The sequence below is a fragment of the Buteo buteo genome, chromosome Z (assembly GCF_964188355.1).
Source record: "Buteo buteo chromosome Z, bButBut1.hap1.1, whole genome shotgun sequence".
Lineage (NCBI taxonomy): Eukaryota > Metazoa > Chordata > Aves > Accipitriformes > Accipitridae > Buteo > Buteo buteo.
The window spans coordinates 64,501,795-64,523,537 of record NC_134204.1 but is presented as its reverse complement, the minus strand read 5'-3'; the positions used below and the strand labels follow the sequence as shown (position 1 = coordinate 64,523,537).

Genomic DNA, 21,743 nt, shown 5'->3' with positions numbered 1-21,743 from the left:
AAACTATACAGCCAAGGAAGATAGCAAGTAAAATAAACTGTTCATAGTAAAATAGATCTGGTTGAAAACTAGGGGGTTTGATTCACTAGAGGTTTTATAGATATAATTTCAGCTCACATCATTGTTGAAGTAATTTTTGTTATAATTTCTGCCAAAATGAAAGCTCCCCAAACCCTCTAAGTGCTTAGTGAAGTTGATGCTCTTGTTTTCTCATGCCAGCCAAAAAGTCTTGTAGAGCTTCAAGTAGGGATCTGTCAGACACTTGCCTTGCATTTGCCAAAATTCATCTGATTGAAAATGTTTCAAATGGAACATTTCAGTGAATGCAAATTTTCAAATACCTATGTATATATACATATATATGTACATTTATATAGATAAATGTGTGTACACGCATGTATATGAGTGTATATATACACAAATACGTGTGTGTGCGTGTGTGTGTGTGTGTATGTGTCTATATATACATGTAGTCAGAAAGTATCCATCAGTTCATCTGCATCTGTTAAACATGAAGAAGAGATCTTGACCATAGATGGTGAAATGGGATGCTTGGCTAGGTGGGGGCTGAAGCGTCCAAGTACAGCTCTGATCTAAACCTGGGGCTGGGATCCCTCCGTCTTCTTTGTGTCACTGTGGGCACTTACATGGTTGCTGATCCAGGTCCGGGAGTTGTGTGTTCCATATGCCAATTGTAATGGAATTTAGAGTGGAGAGGAATCTTATAACTGGGGAAAAGAATTACAGATTGACCACACATAGATGTCTTGGAAGCGAAGAGTAAAAGAGAAGTGGGCAGCTGAACTGGGTTGCTGGATGTTTGCAGAGACAAGATCATGACTGTGGAGTGGGGGCTGGAACTGGAAGTGACAGTATGAAGGGCAAGATATAAAACCAAGAGAGTTTAGGAGTAAGGAGAGAATGTAACTGAGGAAATCTCACTATCAGGAATTGGGAAAAATGGGAGAGACTTAGCAGGGGAGTCCTGGCAAATCTTTCTTACACAAGTGAGAATTTTTGAAAGGGAGTCAGTTCACAACTGATAAACGTGAGGGAATACAAGTTCTGATAAAGTAGAAGAGTGGATATCTTAAAGGTAGAATTGATCCACAGGCATTTTACCAAGTGTGGTCATATTTTTAGTGCAGTAAGTATGCAAAACCACAGGCTGTATCTAGAGAAGTTAAATCAAAATGGCTACCAAGATTGTAGGGACTGAAAGTGAAATGAGTGCATTTACCCTGTGGTTAATAACTGGAGGAATGCGTGACTGAACTGAGGGAATGCTGGACAATGAAGGGAAGCTAAGCAGAAGTATGATGGCATGAATTGTAGTTTACAGAATGGCCTCGTTTGTGTTTTTAAGCAAGGAGCAAATGAGCAGTGTTGATAATTAGGTGGCTGCAACATGAAAGAAGCAGAGGAATTGTTACCGTCTCTCCCCGTTGTCCTCACAGACAAGTCTCTAACATGAAAAACAGGCACACATTGTCTCCCCAGTTCTTTTCCCGATCTGATGCTAAGGCTCTGTGGGGTCAGAGGGAATCAAAATGAATGTGATGGCTTTGGATGAAGTGACAGAAAATGAGAGTGGCTGTTTGACAGGTTGGTGAATGGCTTCATGGTGTGAAATACTGGAGGATGGAAAAAGGGATCAAATGTGAACTCCCAAAGAGATTGGTCAGGTCAAGGACATGACTTTTTAAGTGAATTAAGTATTTGAGGAAGGGTGAACAGGTGAGAGTAGCTGATTGAAGTGCTATTTGGAAATTACATTATTCTAGACGTTGTCTGTGTTAGACTAATTGAGATGGTGTGACTGAAGGAAAGAAGAGAAGTTTGCTTGTGTTTTCTTCAGGGACAGTGCTTCATTCTTCAGTATAAGGTTACTTGCAATGAGGTGGATTTTTTTTCTCTCAACCTAGGTGCATAACCTTCACTAGCATTAATGAGAACAGTTTGCATCAAGAAGAACCTACCATCCCTTTCAGCCTCCCCCTTTTAAATGATAGTGCATTAGTGCTATTGAATAAAGAATTTTCTGGAAACATTATCCAACTACCCTATTGAATTTCTGCTTCCAAGTTTAGCCTTCATGCTAACCTTCTGAGTGCTACTATTTTGTCCATGGAAAATTAGACTTTGGCAGTACACCACTGCATTTTGTGCCAGAGTGAGCACAAAAACATGTTGTACTCAAATTATGTGTAGTAGATTTGCAATATTTGAAGGTGTAATTTATTTGTGTGTGGGATTATGCAGGGTGCTGCTCTAACTGTAGAGATGATATCGAAACAAACAAAATGAACTAAATGCTCAGTGGACTTCAGTTAGTTGCATTTCAATTACAGAGCTAATTAAACAGAACTAACTAAGAAGGCCTTATTTCATACATCCTGGAATTGTCATCAGCTAATTGTACATGGTATATGCAGAGTGAAACTGCTGCTCAGAAAGTGGTACACACTATGCTGAAGAATATGTGGTACATACATATTTAATAGATAATTGCTTTTATGCAGTAGTTCTCACTTAGCAGCTGTCGAAACAAGGAACGTTCATGTGTGGCAGTTGTCACACCTGCTCCAATAACTGTTAAGAAATAGAGTATTGTAACTACTGAGACATATGAGGGAGAAGCCTTGTAAAATAAATACAGTGCTAATTTTTTCCATATTCTATGGCAGTTTCAAAAGTAAAGGTGAGAAGGGCGAGACCTGTATCTTGTCCCAAAAGAATCCTTTTACACCAGGTGATAGAGTAGATCTTATTAAATGATTATTCAGATAGAATCAAAAGGTAGGCTCCTCAGTGAGTCTTGGATACATGTAATTGATTCTTTTACCACAGTGTAATAAGAGTAAACAAATAGAATAGAGTGGCCGTAGGATTATTAGATCAGCAATCAGCAAACGGGCCACACTAATGGTTGTTACTGGATAATTCTGAAATTATCTTGGGAAGAATCTGTCAGTGCAAATGCACTTACCTACAAGCAGTATGCATCATGAGTGCTTTAGAGGTACAGAAAGCAGTAATTGATCAGAATGCTCTGAGATTGAGGGGAAGCCCAGACCAGCATGTCTGTCTTGACAGAACACGTTTGGTGGATGTTGTTTCTGAAAGCCCTACTGAGGCTTTTAGACAGTCAGGTTCGTCTAGCTTCTTGTTTCCCCCTTCTTGTTTGTATCACAGTACACACTGAGGCATCCACTGAGACCATGTCCTCTTGGGCTAAGAGATGTACATCTGTAGGTTAAGAGAGTTCTCTTCCTGTTCCCATCCTGAACCCCTCCCTGACTGTAGAGGCTAAAAAAGAAGACAGGCACAAGGTTAAGGGCAAGGGAGCATTGCTGTCCTAGGCAAGGAACTGAGTCAGAAAGAAAGAACGAACAGTCAGCCACCAAACAGAAACAGAGGGAGACTGAGTCCAACAGGCACTTCTCTCTTTCTCTCTCTCTCTGGATCTGAGGGTGCCGTGTTCTTTTCCTGGCAATGTGAAATTGGCATACTTGAGGTTTTCATTTCTCTTCTTTGAAGCCTGCGTTTGGCACAAGCCAAAGGGAAAATACACTTTGGCTTCAACAAAGTTCTTAGTACCCTGCTACTGTATTCGATCACTTGCATGTATTTGAAAATGGTGACGCTGCCTGGAGACAATTGATCAGGTCTATCTGGGAATTTAATTTTGTGATGTAATGTTTTCATTCAGTTAGTAAATGGACTCAGAGCAATGCTAGATAGTATGACATTTCACAGAGGAACAAGTTCTGTGTCTTCAGGTATTCAGAATATGTTCCTGATGCTACTGAGTATTTAAAAATGTGATGTAATAGTAACGATTTTAGAAGAATGATTACATTTAGTCTTAGCTGGCCCTCCACAATAAAGAAATGCCTGCAGATTTTTTTATAAGGACATTGAAACAAGCAACACCAGTACTTACGGGTTAGTTAAAAGTAACAGTTGCTGCTTTCCAACTGAGAAATGGGTAATCCCGTACCACTCAGTGCAAGCATGCAGAGATTGCAATGGGAGTCAGTTGCGGTTAAAGTAAAATCGTTTTTCATCAGTTTGGTTTAACTGTTTCATTAATTTGCACGTGAGTAAAAATAATTTTAAATTTTTAAATAAACTTTGTTCTGAAAGAACCTGCGTGTATCTCCCATGTTCTTGCGCACATCTGAAACTGTGAATTCTGCTGTTGTTTTTCAGGCAGTATCTGTGTCTCTTTCTAACATGTTACTATATGGAGTAGGAAGGAGGCAGAAAAAAATCCTCTGCAGCATATGGGTACAGTACAGAGTGGATCTAGTTCAGATCCTCAAGTGTCCTGCACCAGTTTGCTTGGGATGCATCTGTAATGCCATGTGCTCTGGTCTGTCTGATGGCTAGTCTGCCAGGAATGGACAACAATGGTGAGTGAGGAAAGTGAATCAAAACTTAATTTCTGAATGCCTGTTCATGGTCTGCTCGGAAGTATTTGGCAGTATAGGGGTATACTATGGGAAATGCAGTATATTGAAGCCATCATTAATATGACCTTTCCTTTAGAAAAGGAAAACCTTAGAGCTTTATTCTTAAGTAATTCTGAGACTCATCCCTGTGTTGGTGAACCTGTGATACCTGTGACAGGGCTGGACAAAGATCAGATCGGGGGCAGATTCTAAGCAGGTTAGAGAGGGAATGTAGAAGTTGATAGGGGTAGGGATGCAAAATACAAGAACTTTGTCACCCTCCCGTCTGTGAAGGCAGAACTTGGAAAAGATAAAACGTTTTTAAACGTACTGCGTCAGCTGCAGGGATTTTTGAACTGAAGTTGTTTTTTTCTCCTGGACGTGCCTTGAGGTAAGTCGTTGCACGGTACCTTTGCTCCTGGGTACGAAGCACCGCGAATCCCGTTTGAATGCACGGGATACGGGTGCACGGAACTGCTGTGGATGTGCTGTGCCGTACTGCAGTCTGTCGTCCTGGAGGGCTCTGCCTGCTCCTGGCTTCCTACCCACGGGAGGCGGGGGAGTGCGGAGGGTGCCCCGCGGGGCGCAGGCTGCGGGTGCGGGGGGGTGGCTGAGCCAGCAGCCGCCTGCCAGCAGGGAGCGGTGCAGCCCGTTGCCGCTACCGCAGGGCGGTAAATGGAAACATGTGCCGGGAACAAAGCGGAGGAGTTGGGAGGGACAGGCAGAGAAGCGCTAAGCGTAGAGGCTTAGAATGTAGAAGGTGAGGCAGGGAGGATGCTCTCAAGGAGGAAAATAACGAAGAATGGAGGCAATGCAAGGTGGGTGTGAAAAGAGGAAGGAAAACCCCCAGATACGGACTACTAGAAAGCAAACTAGAGAATAGGAAAAATACAGAAAAGAGCAGGGGAAGGCTAGAAAATAGACCTGGAGGGTGAAAGTAAAAAGTCTTGTAAAGAGATTGTGGCCTTCCCCTTACCCCCTGGGCCAGAGGAGAGTTGCAGTTTCTGATGCTGGGCACGGAGGAAGGACAGGGACCCAGAAAGTGCTACTGCTTTTTAGTATCATAGGGCAATATATATGTGTTTATCTTGGTTCTTGTTCTTAATTCTGTATTGCCATTTGGATGAATTATCCCTATGTCTGCATACTGATATTAATCTGTGATTAACAGAGGAGGGGAAAAAAAAAACCCCAAACAAGATGATTTTCAAAATGTTGCTGTTGGAGAGCGTTGTTTCCCCTGTAAATGTTTTTGCCAGGGTGCAAGAATTGTGCCACAGCTTGTATAGATAGCATTTAGTCCTGTTTCTTACGGTTTTTTTTCTGAACTCATTTGACACTTTAATAAGACTTTGTATTAAGGTGATCAGGTAAATTTCAGCTGCAGGGTATGTTATTTCCTACTTCTAACTCCAAAAGTGCATCATAATCCAGCATCACAAAGTGTGTGGGGATTACACTATGTTTTAGGGGATGGAAGGAAGGGGAAAGGAGGTTGTCGGTTCTTGCAATGGGTGCAGCATGTCCACAAGTCCAGCTTGTTAAAAGATTTTTCTAGATTATTAGTTGAATGTTGAAAGCAAATGCTTTTTTTCCCCCTTCTTCCAGTAGCATCTCCCCAAAGTCATCATAAAATGTCAGTGTGTTACGTAGAATCTGCAGCTTTCTAATGGTCCTTTTGGGCTTACCGTGACCTTTTGAAATCATTACAATCCCACCCCCCATTACACCCCCCTCCCAACTTTTCCTTACTTAATTGCACATGGGAATGGGGAAACAGGAATCCAATTTATTGTTATCCAAGTGGCATTTCCTGTTACTTAGCTTTATAGTTTTGTGTATAGTAATTAGTATGCAGAAAGCTGGAAAGATGCCTGTAATTCCAAAATGAACTCTCTGTAGCTCTCTCCCTCCCACTTGCACTCTCCTTTTAGTACCGCCCCTTCCATGCACCCTGTAGCCAGCAGCAAGACAGCTGTGTTTGATCATAAACCACTTAAACTCCAGGCTCACTGGCAGGGGAAACTTTAGCGTGAAGTGTAGCGTTGGTTTGTCTCGGGGAGGGGAGCTTTCTTCTCTTTTCCTTTCTCCCTCCCTGAACAGCACTCTTCTTTTAATTTCTCTGTGAACTTGTGTGAAGCTCACCAAATTTTTCTGAGTACATTAAGCGGCATTGGGAGATGCCCTTAAACAGAGTTGTGGAAAAGTGCGGCATATAACAGGCAGCAGAAGTGAAGCACGCCTTGCAGATGGACTAAGACAGCCCTGGGATCCTGGCAAGCAGTTCCTTTGCTGCATTCTCAGAGCGCTTCACAGTATTAACAAGTCTCTCGCAGCAATGGATTGTCTATGAAGTCAAAACCAGTTTGGTTCTTGTAGAAGATCGTGCACCATTAATTTAAACTATCAATGTGGAGTAAAAATGGCTGTCTAGAGCAAAATGTGTAAGACGGAAAAATTTTGGAGAAGAAAGTATTGAATCACTTGAACAAAGCTGTGAAGCATTAAAATCTGCAGAAATCGTCAAGCCCTGAGAAGTCTAATCATGAATTCTGGAGTTGCTATGAAATATGGAAATGACTCCCCTGCAGAGCTGAGTGAGGTAAGCAGTTTCAGTGCCCTTCTTTATGCTTTAAAAAGAAACACTCCCCTTTTGGGCTTTCAGTTTGCAAGAAACGCAATTAAAAATTAATAGAATGTGTATCTTACTATAACTTGCTGTGCCAGTCAGGAAATGACCTGAACTTTTTTGCTGCTTTACGCGGAGTAAGTGGTGAAAAGCAAAAGACTGTAACCTTGTAGAGACATTTTTCCTGTTATCCTGCAGCAGAGATTGCCTTTCCTCCCAAGAGCTGTGTGTATACCCAACATTCATGTTTGCAGTAGGTGAAATATGGAGATCTCACTTGAGATTAAGCAGATGGTGACTGATTTAGGAGGGAAGTGGGGTGAGAGGAAGATGACAAATATTTACTGGTAAGACAACAACATTGGCAGAAGTTGTGTTTGCTTATATTTAGCCAAAGTAATGCTTCCTTAGGTTAGATTAATTAGGTTACTTTCCTTCCCTGCCTAAAAGAAAACAAGCCATGGGAAACTTTCTGCTTTTCCATTGGAAACCATAGTAAGCTGTTATTTCTTATAGTTGTGGGTATGCCTGGCTTTTGTGTAACATGATTGTGTGTGTGTTTTCAATAATTTTGAAATTAAAGCGATATCAGATGTTAATGCAAATTCTTAATAAATATTTTAGCAGTGGCATATTTTGTCAGTTACTGAAATGTCTTAGATATGTCATCCTTATGGGCTTTACTGAGAACTGCTAAGTTAGTTATGCTATGAATTCCCAAGCATTTGATTAAGGTAATTTTGTAGAAAACTGAATCTGCAGTCTGTATTGCCCCAGTTTAACTGAAATGCTTCTCTTTGCCTTTTGCCCATTTCTCTGATAGACCTTTTACTGCAACATACCCTTTGTTTACTTTATGTGTTTGGTGTTTTAGGAATATTAGGTAAGATATGCTTGGCAGAATGAGAGAGTTAACAATTTCTGGAGTTAATTGTACAGAGGAAGTTGACACTGAGGTATAGAATGGAAAAATAAATCAGTAGGCTGGTGAGGCGGACAACAGTGTGGGGGGAAGCAGAGTAAACGTGTGAGACCTAAACAAGTATAGTACCCTGCCATTCAAGAGCAACAGCAGGTTTGTGACTGTGCGGTTCTTGTGAAAGAAATTTTGTATGTGTTCATCCTTTAAATACAAAAGAGTTCAATTGCTTTAACTCTGTGTTAGTTTTTTGAAAGATTGCTTAGAAATTGTGTATTGGAAATGCAGCATAAATGGAGTTCGTAAACTCAGCATAAAAGCCAGGGTTGCTTTTGCTAGGAGTCTGCCATGGTGTTTCTGGCTACGGTTGTATTGATGGCCTGCTGATCACTGCTTCCTATCCCCTCAACATTTAATTTTAAAGACTGTGCAGTATCACGTAAAACACGGAGTGTCGCAAAGATTTGATGATTGGGTTGTTATCTGGAGCAGGCGGTATTCACTGGTAGCACTGGTGCCTTGAAATATTACCTGTTCAAGTTTACTTCACACATCCACAAAGTAAGATTATTGTTGTAAGAAATATATTTTTCTTCTGATGTTTTAATATGGGAAATATTGAAAGAAGTCTGTGACTGTGCACCATGCAACATTTTTGTTGGGGTTTTTTGTTTGTTTTTTTCCAACAAGCTTACTTTAATACTTAATTCACGTTTGTACTCTAGTGCTAGAGGAGAGTTAGAAATAGGCCCCTTTCTGACTGCAGACATACCAGGGAACTTTCCCCAGCTGCTAATCATAATTTCTTTGCTGCTAGTCTTCATCTTTGTGATTTGAGCCACTTGCATGAGCGTGCTTTAGCCTGAGTCATTGAAAGGGCCGGGTCAGCTTCAGCACTGGTCTTGGATAAAACAGTGCGTTTTGAATGAAACATGGAGGCCTTACAGAAGCATCATATTCCACCTCCCATATGGGAGAAGATGCAGTTAGTTGCTCCCCTCTAACCCTTAATTACTCAGCCAACTCCCTGTAATTTGTATGCTCATGTTAGGCCTTTTCCTATTGGTGACTGGTACTGTATTGCTTGCTGTAATCAAAGGTGGAAAGCCCTGGGTAAAGGCTGTACCTACGGTTTATATACCTGTGTTTCTCCCCTCTTCGTCATGCTCTCCCCCTTTTTCCTTCCTTTCTGGCTGTGTTTTCTGCATGCTGTGTTTATTTTTGATCAATGGAAGACAGTAGCATTGTGTTCATTTGAACAATGGAAAAATTTGAAACTGGCTACAACAGGAATTTTATTAAATGACTGCTGTCTTAGTGTGTTTTCACCTGCACCGCTATCTCTGCAGTCAGCTCAAATTTTCACATCACAGTGGGCTGCTACCAGTGTGTGTGTCTGAATGGCAAATACGATAACAGACCAAGAAAGACCATGATTCACATGATGCACAGTGGGTTTTGGTGTAGGTGCCTTGATCTCTGTATCTCAGTACATGGAGCTCTAGGCATGAAACTACTGTTATTAAAATTAACAGGAAAACTAGAAAGCCCTGAAGATAGAGTAAATACATTCTTGAATGGATGCATTAAACGAAATAGAAAACTAAATTATTGCAACTCGTTCCATTTGTATTGAAACTTTCTACTTGAGATTTACATCACTCTTTGGGAAATGAGAAGAAATTAAGGCATATTTTTTTTTCAAGGCACAGTGTGATTGTAGAAACTTGTGTGTGGTTGATGTTTGCTATTCCTAAACTCTTGTCCAGGTAAACAGAGACCTTGATAGTCTTTATTTACTGCCCCCCCCCCCCCCCCCGCCCCTGTCTAAAGGTCATGCAGAAAGCACAAAAAAAATCTGATTTCTGTTGTAGGTCAGTCAGACTTCTACAAAACTCATGCTCTGTGGTGCCCTAGATCCAGAGTTCAAGCTGTTGTTTGCTGATATGTGTATCAGTACATGTTACCCCATTTCCTGTGCTTTTCTCTCCCTTCAACCTTCTCTTTCTTCTCTCCAGAGAAAGAAAGATTAGCCAGTGTGCTGTTTGTGTGGTAGATTCAGTGTGTCGTAACTGCATAGAGAGGTAGGAGAAGCATTGTTCTTGCATAGCAAGGTTAGCTTGGTGGTGGTGTTACGTTTGGAGTTTTCTTTAATATATGATACATTAAGAGAGGCAAATCTAAAAAAATCTAGAATTTGCAGATGACTGTTGCTGTACTCCATGAGGATGCACGACAGCCTTTGGTACTTTTGTAAATAAGCACAGTGTCCAGCCAAGCTCAGTTCCATTATTACGAAATGGGCCTTCTCCTGTCAATATTAGGGCTTAACATGATTTGCCGAGTTTGCTTTTTAAGGCTTGATCAAGGAAGGATGTGATTTGTATGCAATACATGACACCCAAATTAGGTAAGTGCTCTTTGGATCCCTTCAGGTTTTTAGTCATACAATACTGTAAACCTTTAATGTAATCACAAAGCATATTTTTAAAGCCAGTATCGTGAACGTTACTGAAAAACGTGTACAGGTAAGCTGTTCGGTGCACAGAAACTGCAATTACAGACTGTTTTTTACATAGTTAAAAATGAAACTTTATATCAGAATTTACATGCTTTGTACATACTCATTCAGTTTTTCTGCAGAAAGGGGTGTTCATCTAGAATGCGCTGGATTGTCTAATCTATATTTTCTTCTTTTTCCAAATTTGAAGACACTACCTGGCTTTAAGCCCCTGCATTCTGGGGAAGTATCACTGCATACTAGCTTTGTTCTTATACACTCCCCTGGCCATCCACTGTTGAGAAGGTGTGCTGAGGTAGGGAGATCTGTGGTCTGACCTACTACACCTATTGGGCTAAATGTGGTCAGCAGTTATGCCCATGACTAATTCTGGGACAGTTTAAATTAGCAGTGTAGGAACATGGAGGAAATATAAGTACTGAGTTTAATTATATTTTTCTCAGTTGTATACTTACGGGCTAAATTATATCCTTGCATTAAGAGCCAAATTATGTTCTCAGATATAATTTTCATTAAAGTAAGCCTTGTGAACTTGCTGATGGTAAAACTGTGCCTAAGAGATTTTGTTGTGGGATAAGGGCTGGCATTATAGTATTGCAATACATTCAGCACTTTAGATGCAGATGATTTGTATAATGTGATTGTTTATTGTGTTCTTTTAGCACTTGCTGTATAAGTTGATGGTGTATAACATCTAAAAAGGATATATTTCTTTCTGCACAGCAAAATCAGAAGATACCATGCTGCTTTAGGTTCATACTTTATACCTTCTGCTTCTTGCTTTGTGCTTGGAAGTCAAGGGTTTAGAATGTGAATGTTGTGACTTGCAGCATTAGATACAGCTACATATTTCTTAACCCTTTACATTGACTGGAATAAACAGATGGGGTATTTGTGTTGGAAAAATGAGTAACTGGTTTGTTTGTTTATTTTAACAATAGGGTATTTAAAATTTGGGAGGGGGAGGGAAGATAGGATTCAAAATTTGTATTTGTGTAGGAAGCAGAATAGTGTGTTCATAAGAAAGGTTTAACCAAAATCTTATATGTAATACCAGATGTGAAGAATTGAGGAGAGAGCCAAGTTTGAAAGGCTTAAACTGTGACTTTTTTTATGATTTTACAGTTGGACAATATTGCACTTTCTTTTAAGATTTGTTGTTCCGCTGCTGCTATACTTAGAAATTAATACTGTGAGGAAAAAATGACATAGAAGAAGAATTACAGAAAAAAAAGGGACTGCATGTCTTGAAGTTGTGTACATGAGGCCAGTAAGTCTGAGGGGACTTGTGGGGTGAGGTGTGTGACCAGCAGAAGAGGAGGATATTGAGCCAAGGCTCACTGGCAAGGGAGAAGCTCAACAATGGCAATCCCCACCCTGAGGTACTTTGGCGTGTGTGTCTCTGTTCTTTTAGAGCAAGCGTTAGCTTGTGCTCACACTGTACATACATGTGAGGAGATAGCACTGATGGAATGGGGAACAGGTTTGGTACACATTCAAGTCTAGGCTCAAATCTCAAACACTTGTTTCACCTTCCTGGGTTTGATAGTCTTCTCATTAAGACAGTCAGCCAGTAAATGTCACCCTAATGTTGCGTCTGCTTCCTGAATGGTCTCTGGCCGTGCAAGAAGCATGCCAGTATACTTCCAGTACTTCTCGTGAGCAGGTAAACACCAAGTCCTACTGCAATTCCATCTCTGCTACTGGACATGGTCTTGGCCTTCAGTGTCAAAGGTGTATGCAGCTTGTAACAGAAGAGAGTACTGCATCTTGCCACCAGAGAAGGTGTATGTTTTCCCTGGTCAGAAGATGTTTTGGGAAGTGTGATAAAACCTTATTGTTAATCCTTTAAAATATTGCAGCCCTGCAATAGAACAGAGTGGAATGTGGTTATCAAATACTAAACATGGCATATTTTTAAATTATTTTAACCTTGAAAAAGAGACCAGGCAGTGGTTATCAATGTAACAATTCGATACAAAAGTAAATTGTCATCATTGGCAGATGCAGTGGCAGAAAAAGTAAAGAAATATTGTCATCTTAAAAATAAAATTCAGGAATTAATGAATGCTAAAAATATTAAATTTAAGGGATTCCCTGTGGGTGCGCGAGGAAGATGGTATTCTGGCAATTACAAAGTGTTAAAAGTGTTAGGAATCTCAAGTTCCCGACAGGAAAAACTTGCACGATGTATTTCAAGGAAAGCTTTATTTACATCAGTTGATAATGTACATATGTTTGTGAGTCATTTGAGATCTGTTGTAAGAACTTAATTATCTGTTGATGTTTTGTCTTTTTATTGCTTTTGCTGTATTGCTACTTATTTCTTTAGTAAAGTTACCCCTACCCTGCTGCCACATCATCGAGGGTACTATTAACCTGACTCATGACTATTTAGAGATAGGGATGTCCATGGGTAAAATCTTGGAAGGATCAACCTTGACACTAGAAAGGCTGGGAGACTAAAAGGAACTCGTAATCATGACACGTCATATTAACCTAAATTTGGATAAAACATTAATTGGAAATGTCAAAATTTTAGCAGTTTGGACTTTGATTACCGGATTCGACATAGGTGGACAGGCCACGTTTACTTAACTCAGAAAAGAAACATATATCATTTATATGTGTTTGTTAAACACATATGTCAATTTTTAAAAATATTTTTAATTATTTTAACCTTGAAAAAGGTGTGTAACTGATTTGTTTGGTAACAGTAGTCAAACCAAAAAGGTGAACAGTGTTTGTGAACTGCTAAAGTCTTAGAAAAGTGAGCACAGCAACCCAGTATGCTTAGATCAAAGTATCTTAAAGAGAACTTTCTTAAACGGATTCTAGTGGGGATCTGGATAAAACTTTGTTCTGGTGGTAGCAGTAACACCTGTAGCCTTACAAGAGTGGTCTCAGCTTTATTGCTTCAGAGATGCTGAGGTAGTTTGCAGATCTTCTTTGGGTGAACTCTCTCCTCTTTCCTGGTTCAAACAGGCTTTATGAAGTACTAGTCAACGTTGCAAACCCAACATACTCCTATACTGTTGTCTTGCGGTGTGTTGAGACAGTAAATGTGAAATAAAATTACAGAATCTAAAGAGTTACTGTATGTCTCGGTTACATTGATGTATCTCTCCTAATTTAAAGAAAAGACTTCAGTGGGAAACTTTAATGGTTGTGCTCCTGCATAATGACCATCAAGTCTGAATGCAACATTTAGATTGGATACACTTCTGCTCTATTTCATAGATCTACTACACATTATTTATGTCTTTGAAAAATCTAATTTATTTTTACAGCTTATTTTGAAATCTTATGTTAAATTATATAGGTGAAAGCATCCTTTGAGATGGGAAGGTCAGCTTTTCTGGAGTATTTTGGACATCTGCTTTTTTTTAATAGACAAGTTTGCTGTTATGTTATCAGTGACCTGTACTGCTGATTTTAGCAACATGGGTTAGAACATGAATGCGAAACCATAGTCGAGCTGAGGGCGCTCTGGCATGATCAACGTATGTAATTTACAGTGTGACTGATGCATGGTTTTTCCAGTGTTAAAACATAGTGACTTCAAAGAAAATTTTTTTTGTGGATTTGTGTGAGCTGCTTATCAGGCACAGAGTATGTTCCAGGCTTGGACGTTATTAAATTGAAGCACTATGAAAACATTAGTCAAAATGCCCAGACACTGTCAGCACAGATAATGCTCTTTTGCAGCCTCCTAATAAAAAAAAGTCAGAGATTATGTAACTTATCTGCCTGATATTTTAATATTCCTTGCTCCTAAAAAATAGTGTTTGAAAAATGCCTTATGGGCTGAAAAATCACTTCGGACAAATATATGCTGTGAACGTAACATTAGCAGTGTGTTGGATCCTCTAAATGCTTCTAGATACTTGATGGTTTTTATTCTTAGATAAAAAAGCCAGAGTTCATTCGTGGGAGATTTTTGGAGATAAAGATCGTCATCCTTTCCCTTCTCCCCTTCCAACCTGTGTTGGAAAAGAAAAATGTATTTTTGTCCTTGATCAGACTTGGACATACCATGACATGGCGCTGTGTGGGAACAATTGCAAGGTTCTCCTTTTGGAAGGTATTTTTATATGTTCCTTTGCAATCTATGGGTTTGTAGTCTGTAAAGGAACACATAAACAAAAGCTTCTGAAAGAAGAATCCAAAGATTGCAGAGTTAATGTTTGCAAAGGCAGAAGTGTCTATGCTGTATGCATGTGTGAAGAGGGGACATGGAGAGAGATGTTGTGATGGGATTGGACAGCTATGGTGGGGTGTAATGAGGTATTTTTGTTCTGGAGCTCTGAGTAGTTTGATAAATGATTGATATGTGATATGTGTTCTTGTCACTTATGTTTTTTTTCCTCATGTTTATTGTCTTTATGACATTGTATAGTATTTGTAGTTGTAGGTTTTACTTGTGCTGGGAATTTCTGCTTCCTAAATAGCATGGAAAAGCCTATTTGAGCTTTTCTATTACATGTAGTAATAATATACCTACTTATGTACTCTGTAGGGAAATGTGATGGTCTCTGAATTCAAAGATTCTCTGTGATGGGAGGATGGAGGTTTGGTATGGGGATCTGGTGCTGGTGAAGATAGTGTTTTGACACTGGTGGCAGTCTGCATTAGTCAGTCCCATGTCAGGATTTGTCATATAAATGAACCTTCTGCATAAATGATTTATATTTTCTGAAGATTTAGATTTCTACCTTCTCCAATGTATAGGAATATTCATTAAGAGTCTGTAAATCAGCTTACATGTTCCAACTCTGTTGTTGTAATTATACATGAAAATTTGTCATTGGAGTTAAAATATTAATTAACAGAAATCTTTTCAGTTCTGCCAAATTTAAAGAATTACAGAAAGAAGTATTTTTCAGTATGCTTAGATATGCCCCACCTATGTATAAATTTTTGTCCTAGATCGTAAAGTTGACTAGAGTATTGTCTTTTTTTTAGAAAGTCAAAGCTTTTGGAAGCATGTAGTTGGTATCTAAAATTCTAGAGAAAAAATAAAAATTGGTTTTATTTTCCCTCAGTTTTTCAGTATTGCTACTTGTGATGACATTTATTTTTTTTTCAGGTAAGACATTAAACCAGCATCTTGGTTGAAGAGGGGCCTTGGTGGTAGAATAGAGATGGCACCAGAGCTATTTGGGACTTGGGCTGTGTCTCCTTGTGCTGACCCTGAGTAAATCTCCCTGCTTCTATGTGCATATCTTTTGCCTTGCCTGCCTTGACTGTAAACTCTCCTAAACTAAGGATTGTTTCCTATTAGTATGGTGAAGCTGTGGTGGGACTGCTGGTCATTATTTGAATGTGTGTAATTAATAATGATTTGAGTCACTTAAAGATCCCAAGATGCTTATAATGAAAACTCAGATGTCAGCAAAGAGTTGTAGTAGAATTCAGAATCTGGCATTACAGATACATTATGTGAGCTGGAAGCAATCATGGTAACAGGTAACAGTTTCCACAGTGGCATTAAGTCATCCACAGTCCACTTCTCTGTTTCACAGTTTGAAATTCTGTTTGGAGTGCAGCTTTATGCTGTAGAACTGCTGCCTTGATATGCACTTCAAAAAAGCTACTTCTCTCAGTGGAAGCCTGTATTATACAAAATATTTTAAAACAATATGTATGTAAATATTTAGCTTTAGGAGGTGAACCTGAAATTGGAGCAGAAAAGCTTGTGATGTTTAAATTTGTGGTTTTAAACATAACTAAACTTTGTTCAGATGTTTCTTACTGCAATATCCAAATGTCTCTGTTTTAAATATTTCTAAACGCAGATAAAAATGTGGTCAGTGTGCGATGACCGAAGAATTACTGGCATTACTTACTATCTTAAGAGCTTTCTACTTGGAGTGTGAGCGTGTCATTGCTTGTTTGTGCTTGTGTTGTTCCACTATTTTCAGCTAAATGAGAAAGTGTTATAAAGAACAGTTAATTATTAATGGCTGCTACCATAATAATAAACACAATTTTTGTTATTAAAGTATAGAACATTGAACAAAATAAGGTGGAAATAGTTTACTCCTGTTAAAATACTAGATTTGTCTTTTTGTGTTAAACGTGTGGTCATTAAGGAAATTCCAAAATTGTGGTTGGCCTTGCCTTCATAATAAATCTTTTTAAAAATTTGTATTGTAATGCAATGACAGAGTTAACATTTTGCAAGACTTTGACCATTGAAATTGCAGTCTTTCATAGGATGAATTATTTGGGAAGATTATCAGACAAAATGTTATGTTTGTTTCCACAAATGAAGCTAGTGAAACAGACAATGCTTTCTCATGTTAAAAATACAAGAACATGTGGTGATTCTTTTTGCTGCCATGCAGGTTTGCAATAGGAATGGAATTTCCCAGGGTATTAGCATTTATGTGATTTTTGTTTTTTTAACTGATATTGTGAAGGTATTCATGGAAGGAGGCAAAAATGTTTGTAGGTGCTCACTACAAGTTTTGTCTAGATCACTGCAGCTAAAGCTTCCGCAGTGAAGATTTCACAAAGTTTGCTTTATCTCAGAGGTTAGTGGAAGTCTTCCACAGTTGTTCCCTGGGTTTTTGGTTTAGGCTACAGTCACTGTGACAAGCTGTCAAGATGTCTGCTCTTTTCTGGCTCCAGATAATTCCCACTCTTAACCGTCCAGTCCAGCCTTGTCAGTTTCTGAAGATCATGCTTTCTGATTTAAAGTTGAAAAGGACAAGAGCTGGACCTGGAAATCAGGAAAGGGCACAAGGGAGAGTGGACTCTGCCTGGCAGGTACGAAGGACACTGGAAAGTGGACTGGAAGGAGAAACCAGGACTTGAAGTGAGGAGGTGTTACAGAAGGACAGGGTAGCAGAGGTCACAGGGAGTACTCCTTGGGTAGGAAGCTGTGTATGTTACAAGGTGTCTGGGAGATGAGAATGGGGACTTGTGAGTTTGGGGAGAGAGGGTGGCTGAGGAGAGTATGGGTGAGACCTGGCTGTGGGCCATGGAACAAAAAGTTGGGGATAGAGGAGAATGGAGAAGCCGCCCAGCAAGGAGAGACCAGACCTGGATATATGTGGGTATAGGAAATGCATGCAGGCTTCCCATCTACGCAGAGGAAAAACATTGTGCAGTTGTAGTATCTGTTTTAATACAGTAGTGCAAAGGCTTTTAGTTATGTTTGTGTTAACATTGTAAATCCAGCACTTCTAAATTTCAGCTCTTGGGTTTTGAACCATGGTAATGCTTCTTTTATTAAAAACTGGTTGTTTGTAGTATTAGTGATTGCATGCTAAATTTTGTAAATTACCATCACTAACCTTTGTAGAATTTTGGAAATGCTCCAGCAGGTGGTTGCTGGATTTTATTGCAGATTACCAAGCTTTCACTAGAATGTAATACATCACAAAGTAGAAATTTGCATCAGGCTTATGGATAATGGCCTTCTGCTGATAACTGAAATGAGATACTGTTTTTAAAATAGACCATTTATACATTTTAAAATGTGAGGATATTTCAGTGTTTGCTAGAATCATAACAGCACCCCTGGTTTCTGATTTGCCAGAGCAACTTTTTGAAATGTTTCCAAAAGGCTAAATTACTTAGTTGCAGTGACGGAATTATAATTGTCAACACAGAACTATGATACATGGTTGTGATGGCAGAGAAATATAAGATCATTACTGTGCTATGTGATAAGTCCATTAACAAGTCGGTGCCCTTCTGAACCATGTTTACAGAGGTTTAGATGAAGCTGGTGATCCCACAAAACAGCACAGGTGCCTATCCTGCAAAGTCTATCCTTTGCAGACTGTAAGCCCAAATCTATAATTTGCTTGCAAAGACATTGTGTTATCTGACCTTCATCTACAAGAGACTGAGATAACCCTACCCCAAACTGTTCTTATTTGCTATTAAGAGTTATCCTTCAGAGGGCAGAATCCATCTAGTTTAATAATCTTTTGCACTTTGCATCCTACCTAAATTGCACAGGTTGCTTACTCTTAAACTGTTGCCAGGTATTTAGCAGTAGAATCTAGCTTGTTAACTGTAGTTGGAGTTAATACTACCATTCTTCAAGTGGCACGTCAGCTGTATCATCCTGTCCTGGACTGCCGGGTCTAGTGTGCTTGAGATGGGTTTTGCAGCCACATACAGAAACCAAAGTGGTTATTGTCACCTGCAGAAAAGAGCAGGTGCCCGCTTAAGAATGGTGTGCTGAGGACTGTCCATTGCTGTTGCTAAATCTGAGATAAGTTCATTTTCTGCCCCTCCATCTCTTTTTCTGTTTTGCTTGCATAGTATAGTACAGCATAATTTTTGCAAGTTACTGATGCTGCTGTTGTCTGATTTACTGACTTAGGTGGTTCTTTTTATTTAAACTGATTTGTAGACATACTTGGTTCTTTTTATTGAAACTCATGGTGGTCTACCTGTTCATCAGCTGGTTCTTTCTTTTTATATAGCATAATCTGATTCCTGTAGGAACAAATGATTCTCTCATGATGCTTGGTGTCCTAGAAGTCAATGTTCTGCCAGGTATAACTAGCCTGCTGGGAGGTCTGACCCATACTAAATAAGCATGCAGTTTCTTTCAATGAAATCAGTAAAAAAATTAAATCTTTGAGGGAAAATGTATCTCTGCCTGTAGCATGATGTGTCAGTTAAATGCTGTGAATGATACCAGTATGATAGTAACATTGAGGTGACTGCTATACCTGAAGGAAAAAAATTGTTACAATATTTCCAATGATGATTTTCTTCTGTCTTATGAGGTGCTGGTTTTCAGAATGGATGGAATCTCTTTATTTCTCCTCCTCTGCTGACGGATATCTTCCCTGTGGTGCAAAGTAGAAGAAAGTATATTGATTCATAACAGTCAAGCCGTGATGGCATGGAGATCTGTATTAATTTAGTTACTCTGTGAGAGATCTCTGCAAACACAGAACTTTTTTTTTCATGCTTTTTAAAAAGTACAGTTTCTGTCTCACATTCTACAGGGCTGAATACGTGTGAACACCCATAGTTGTCGTCTTTGTGAAACTCCATGTGGTTGAATTTCAATACCTACCCCTTCTGCAATGGAAATAAATATGCTAATTGCTTCTTATGAAAGCAGGTTTTCTCCTTTCCTGTGAGAGTTTCTTTAACTTCCTCTGTTTTTGTATTGTGTGTTACGCTGAATCTCTTTTTATGTCTTATTTAAACAGTTTCAAACCTGATGATTGATGCCAATGAGGTATAGGTAAGTGTCATATCTCATTCAGAACATTACATGATCATATTCTTCAGTAATGAGATTTCAGTTTCTGTTACAGAATCACAGAATGGTTGGGGCTAGCAGGGACCTCTGGAGGTCATCTGGGCCAACCCCTTGCTCAAATGGGGTCACCTACAGCCAGTTGCACAGGACCATGTCCAGACAGCTTTTGGATATCTCCAAGGTTGAAGACTCGCATCACCTTTCTGGGCAACCTGTGCCAGAGCTGGATCACCCTCACAGTGAAAGAGTGTTTCCTGATGTTCAGAGGGAACCTTCTGAGTTTCAGTCTGTGCCCACTGCCTCTGGTCTTGCCACTGGGCACCACTGACAAGAGCCTGGTTCTGTCCTCTTTGCATCCTCCCTGCAGGTATTTATATACGTTGATAAGATCCCCCTGAGCCTTCTCCAGGCTGAACAGTCCCAGCTCTCTCAGCCTTTCCTCCTGGGAGAGATGCTCCAGTCCCTTCATCATGTTGGTGGCCCTTTGCTGGACTCTCTCCAGTATGTCTGTGTCTCTCTCAAACTGGGGAGCCCAGCAGCAGACACAGCACTCCAGGTGTGGCCTCACCAATGCTGAGCAGAGGAGAGGGATGACGTCCCCTGACCTGCTGGCAACACTCCCCCTAATGCAGCCTGGGATACCGTTAGTCCCCTTTGCAGCAAGAGCATGTTGCTGGCTCACGTTCAACTTGGTGTCCACCAGGACCCTCAGGTCTTTTCTGCCAAGCTGCTCTCCAGCCGGGCAGCCCCCAGCATGTACTGGTGCCTGGGGTTGTTCCTCCCCAGGTGCAGGACTTTGCGCTTCCCCTTGTTGAACTGCGTGAGGTTCCTGTTGGCCCATTTCTCCATCCTGTGCAGGTCCCTCTGGACAGCAGCAGGACCCTCTGGCATATCAGCCCCTCCTCCCAGTTTGGTGTCACCTGCAGACTGGCTGAGGGTGCACTCTGCCCTATCATCCAGCTCGTTAATGTAGATATGCAACAGTATTGGATCCAGTAATGACCCCTGGGGCAACTGCTAGTTACCGTCCCCCAACCAGGCTTTGTTCTACTGATAACCACTCTCTGGGCCTGGCTGTTCAGCTGGTTTTTGGTCCACCTCACTGTTTGCTCATCCAGCCCATATATCAGCAGCTTCTTTAGGCAGATCTCATGAGAGATGCTGTCAGGGGCATTCCTGAAGTCCAGGTAGACAATATCCACTGCTGTCCTCTCATCACACCACTGGAGAAGCTGATCATGTTGGTCAAGCATGACTTGCTCTTGGTGAAGCCATGCTGACAACCCCTGATGCTTTTGTTGTCCTTAATGTGCCCAGAAATTATTTTGAGGATTAGTTGCTCCATCACCTTCCCAGGGATTGAGGTGAGGCTGACCATCCTGTAGTTCCCCAGGTGCTTCTTGTTGCCCTTCTTGAAGATAGGAGTGACATCTGCTTTCCTTCAGTCTTTGGGCACTTCTCCCAGTCACTATGATCGATCAAAGATTACCAAGAATGGCCTCACAATGACAGCTGCCAACTCCCTCTGCACTTGTGGGTGCATCCCATCAGGGTATGCTCTTATGTGTGTCCAGTTTGCTTAAGTCTTCCCTGACCTGATCCTCTTCCACCAAGGGTATGTCTTCCCTGCTCCAGCCTTTCCCCTTGGTCTCTGGAGCCTGGGATTCCTAAAAGCTGGTCTCGTTAGTAAAGACTTAGGTGAAGAAGGTATTCAGTACTTCAGCCTCTACCATGTCCTGTGTCACCGGGTCTCCTGCCTTGTTCAGCAGTGGGCCTATCCTTCCTTTTGTCACCTGTCTACTTACAGAAGCCCTTCTTGTTGCCTTTGACATTCCTGGCCAGATTCAATTCCGTTTGGGCTTTGGCTTTCTTAACCTCATCCCTACATGCTTGGGCAATGTCTCTGTATTCCTCCTACATTACCTGCCCTTGCTTCCACCTTCTGCATGCTTCCTTTTTGTGTTTGAGTT

At 40.4% G+C, this 21,743-nt stretch overlaps 1 protein-coding gene across 3 annotated transcripts in view; it reads left to right on the top strand.

Moving 5' to 3' along the window:
* Window positions 1–21,743, top strand: part of MCC (MCC regulator of Wnt signaling pathway) — a 225,439-nt gene that overhangs the window by 51,374 nt on the left and 152,322 nt on the right. The window contains exon 1 of one of the 3 annotated variants that reach the window (XM_075020641.1): window positions 6,408–7,059. The exons of the other annotated variants lie outside the window; for them this stretch is intronic. Within the exon in view, the coding sequence (XP_074876742.1) occupies window positions 7,003–7,059 (57 nt within the window). The 5' untranslated portion in view covers window positions 6,408–7,002. Of the gene's footprint in view, window positions 1–6,407; window positions 7,060–21,743 lie in introns of those variants that run through there. 3 annotated transcript variants of the gene reach the window in all.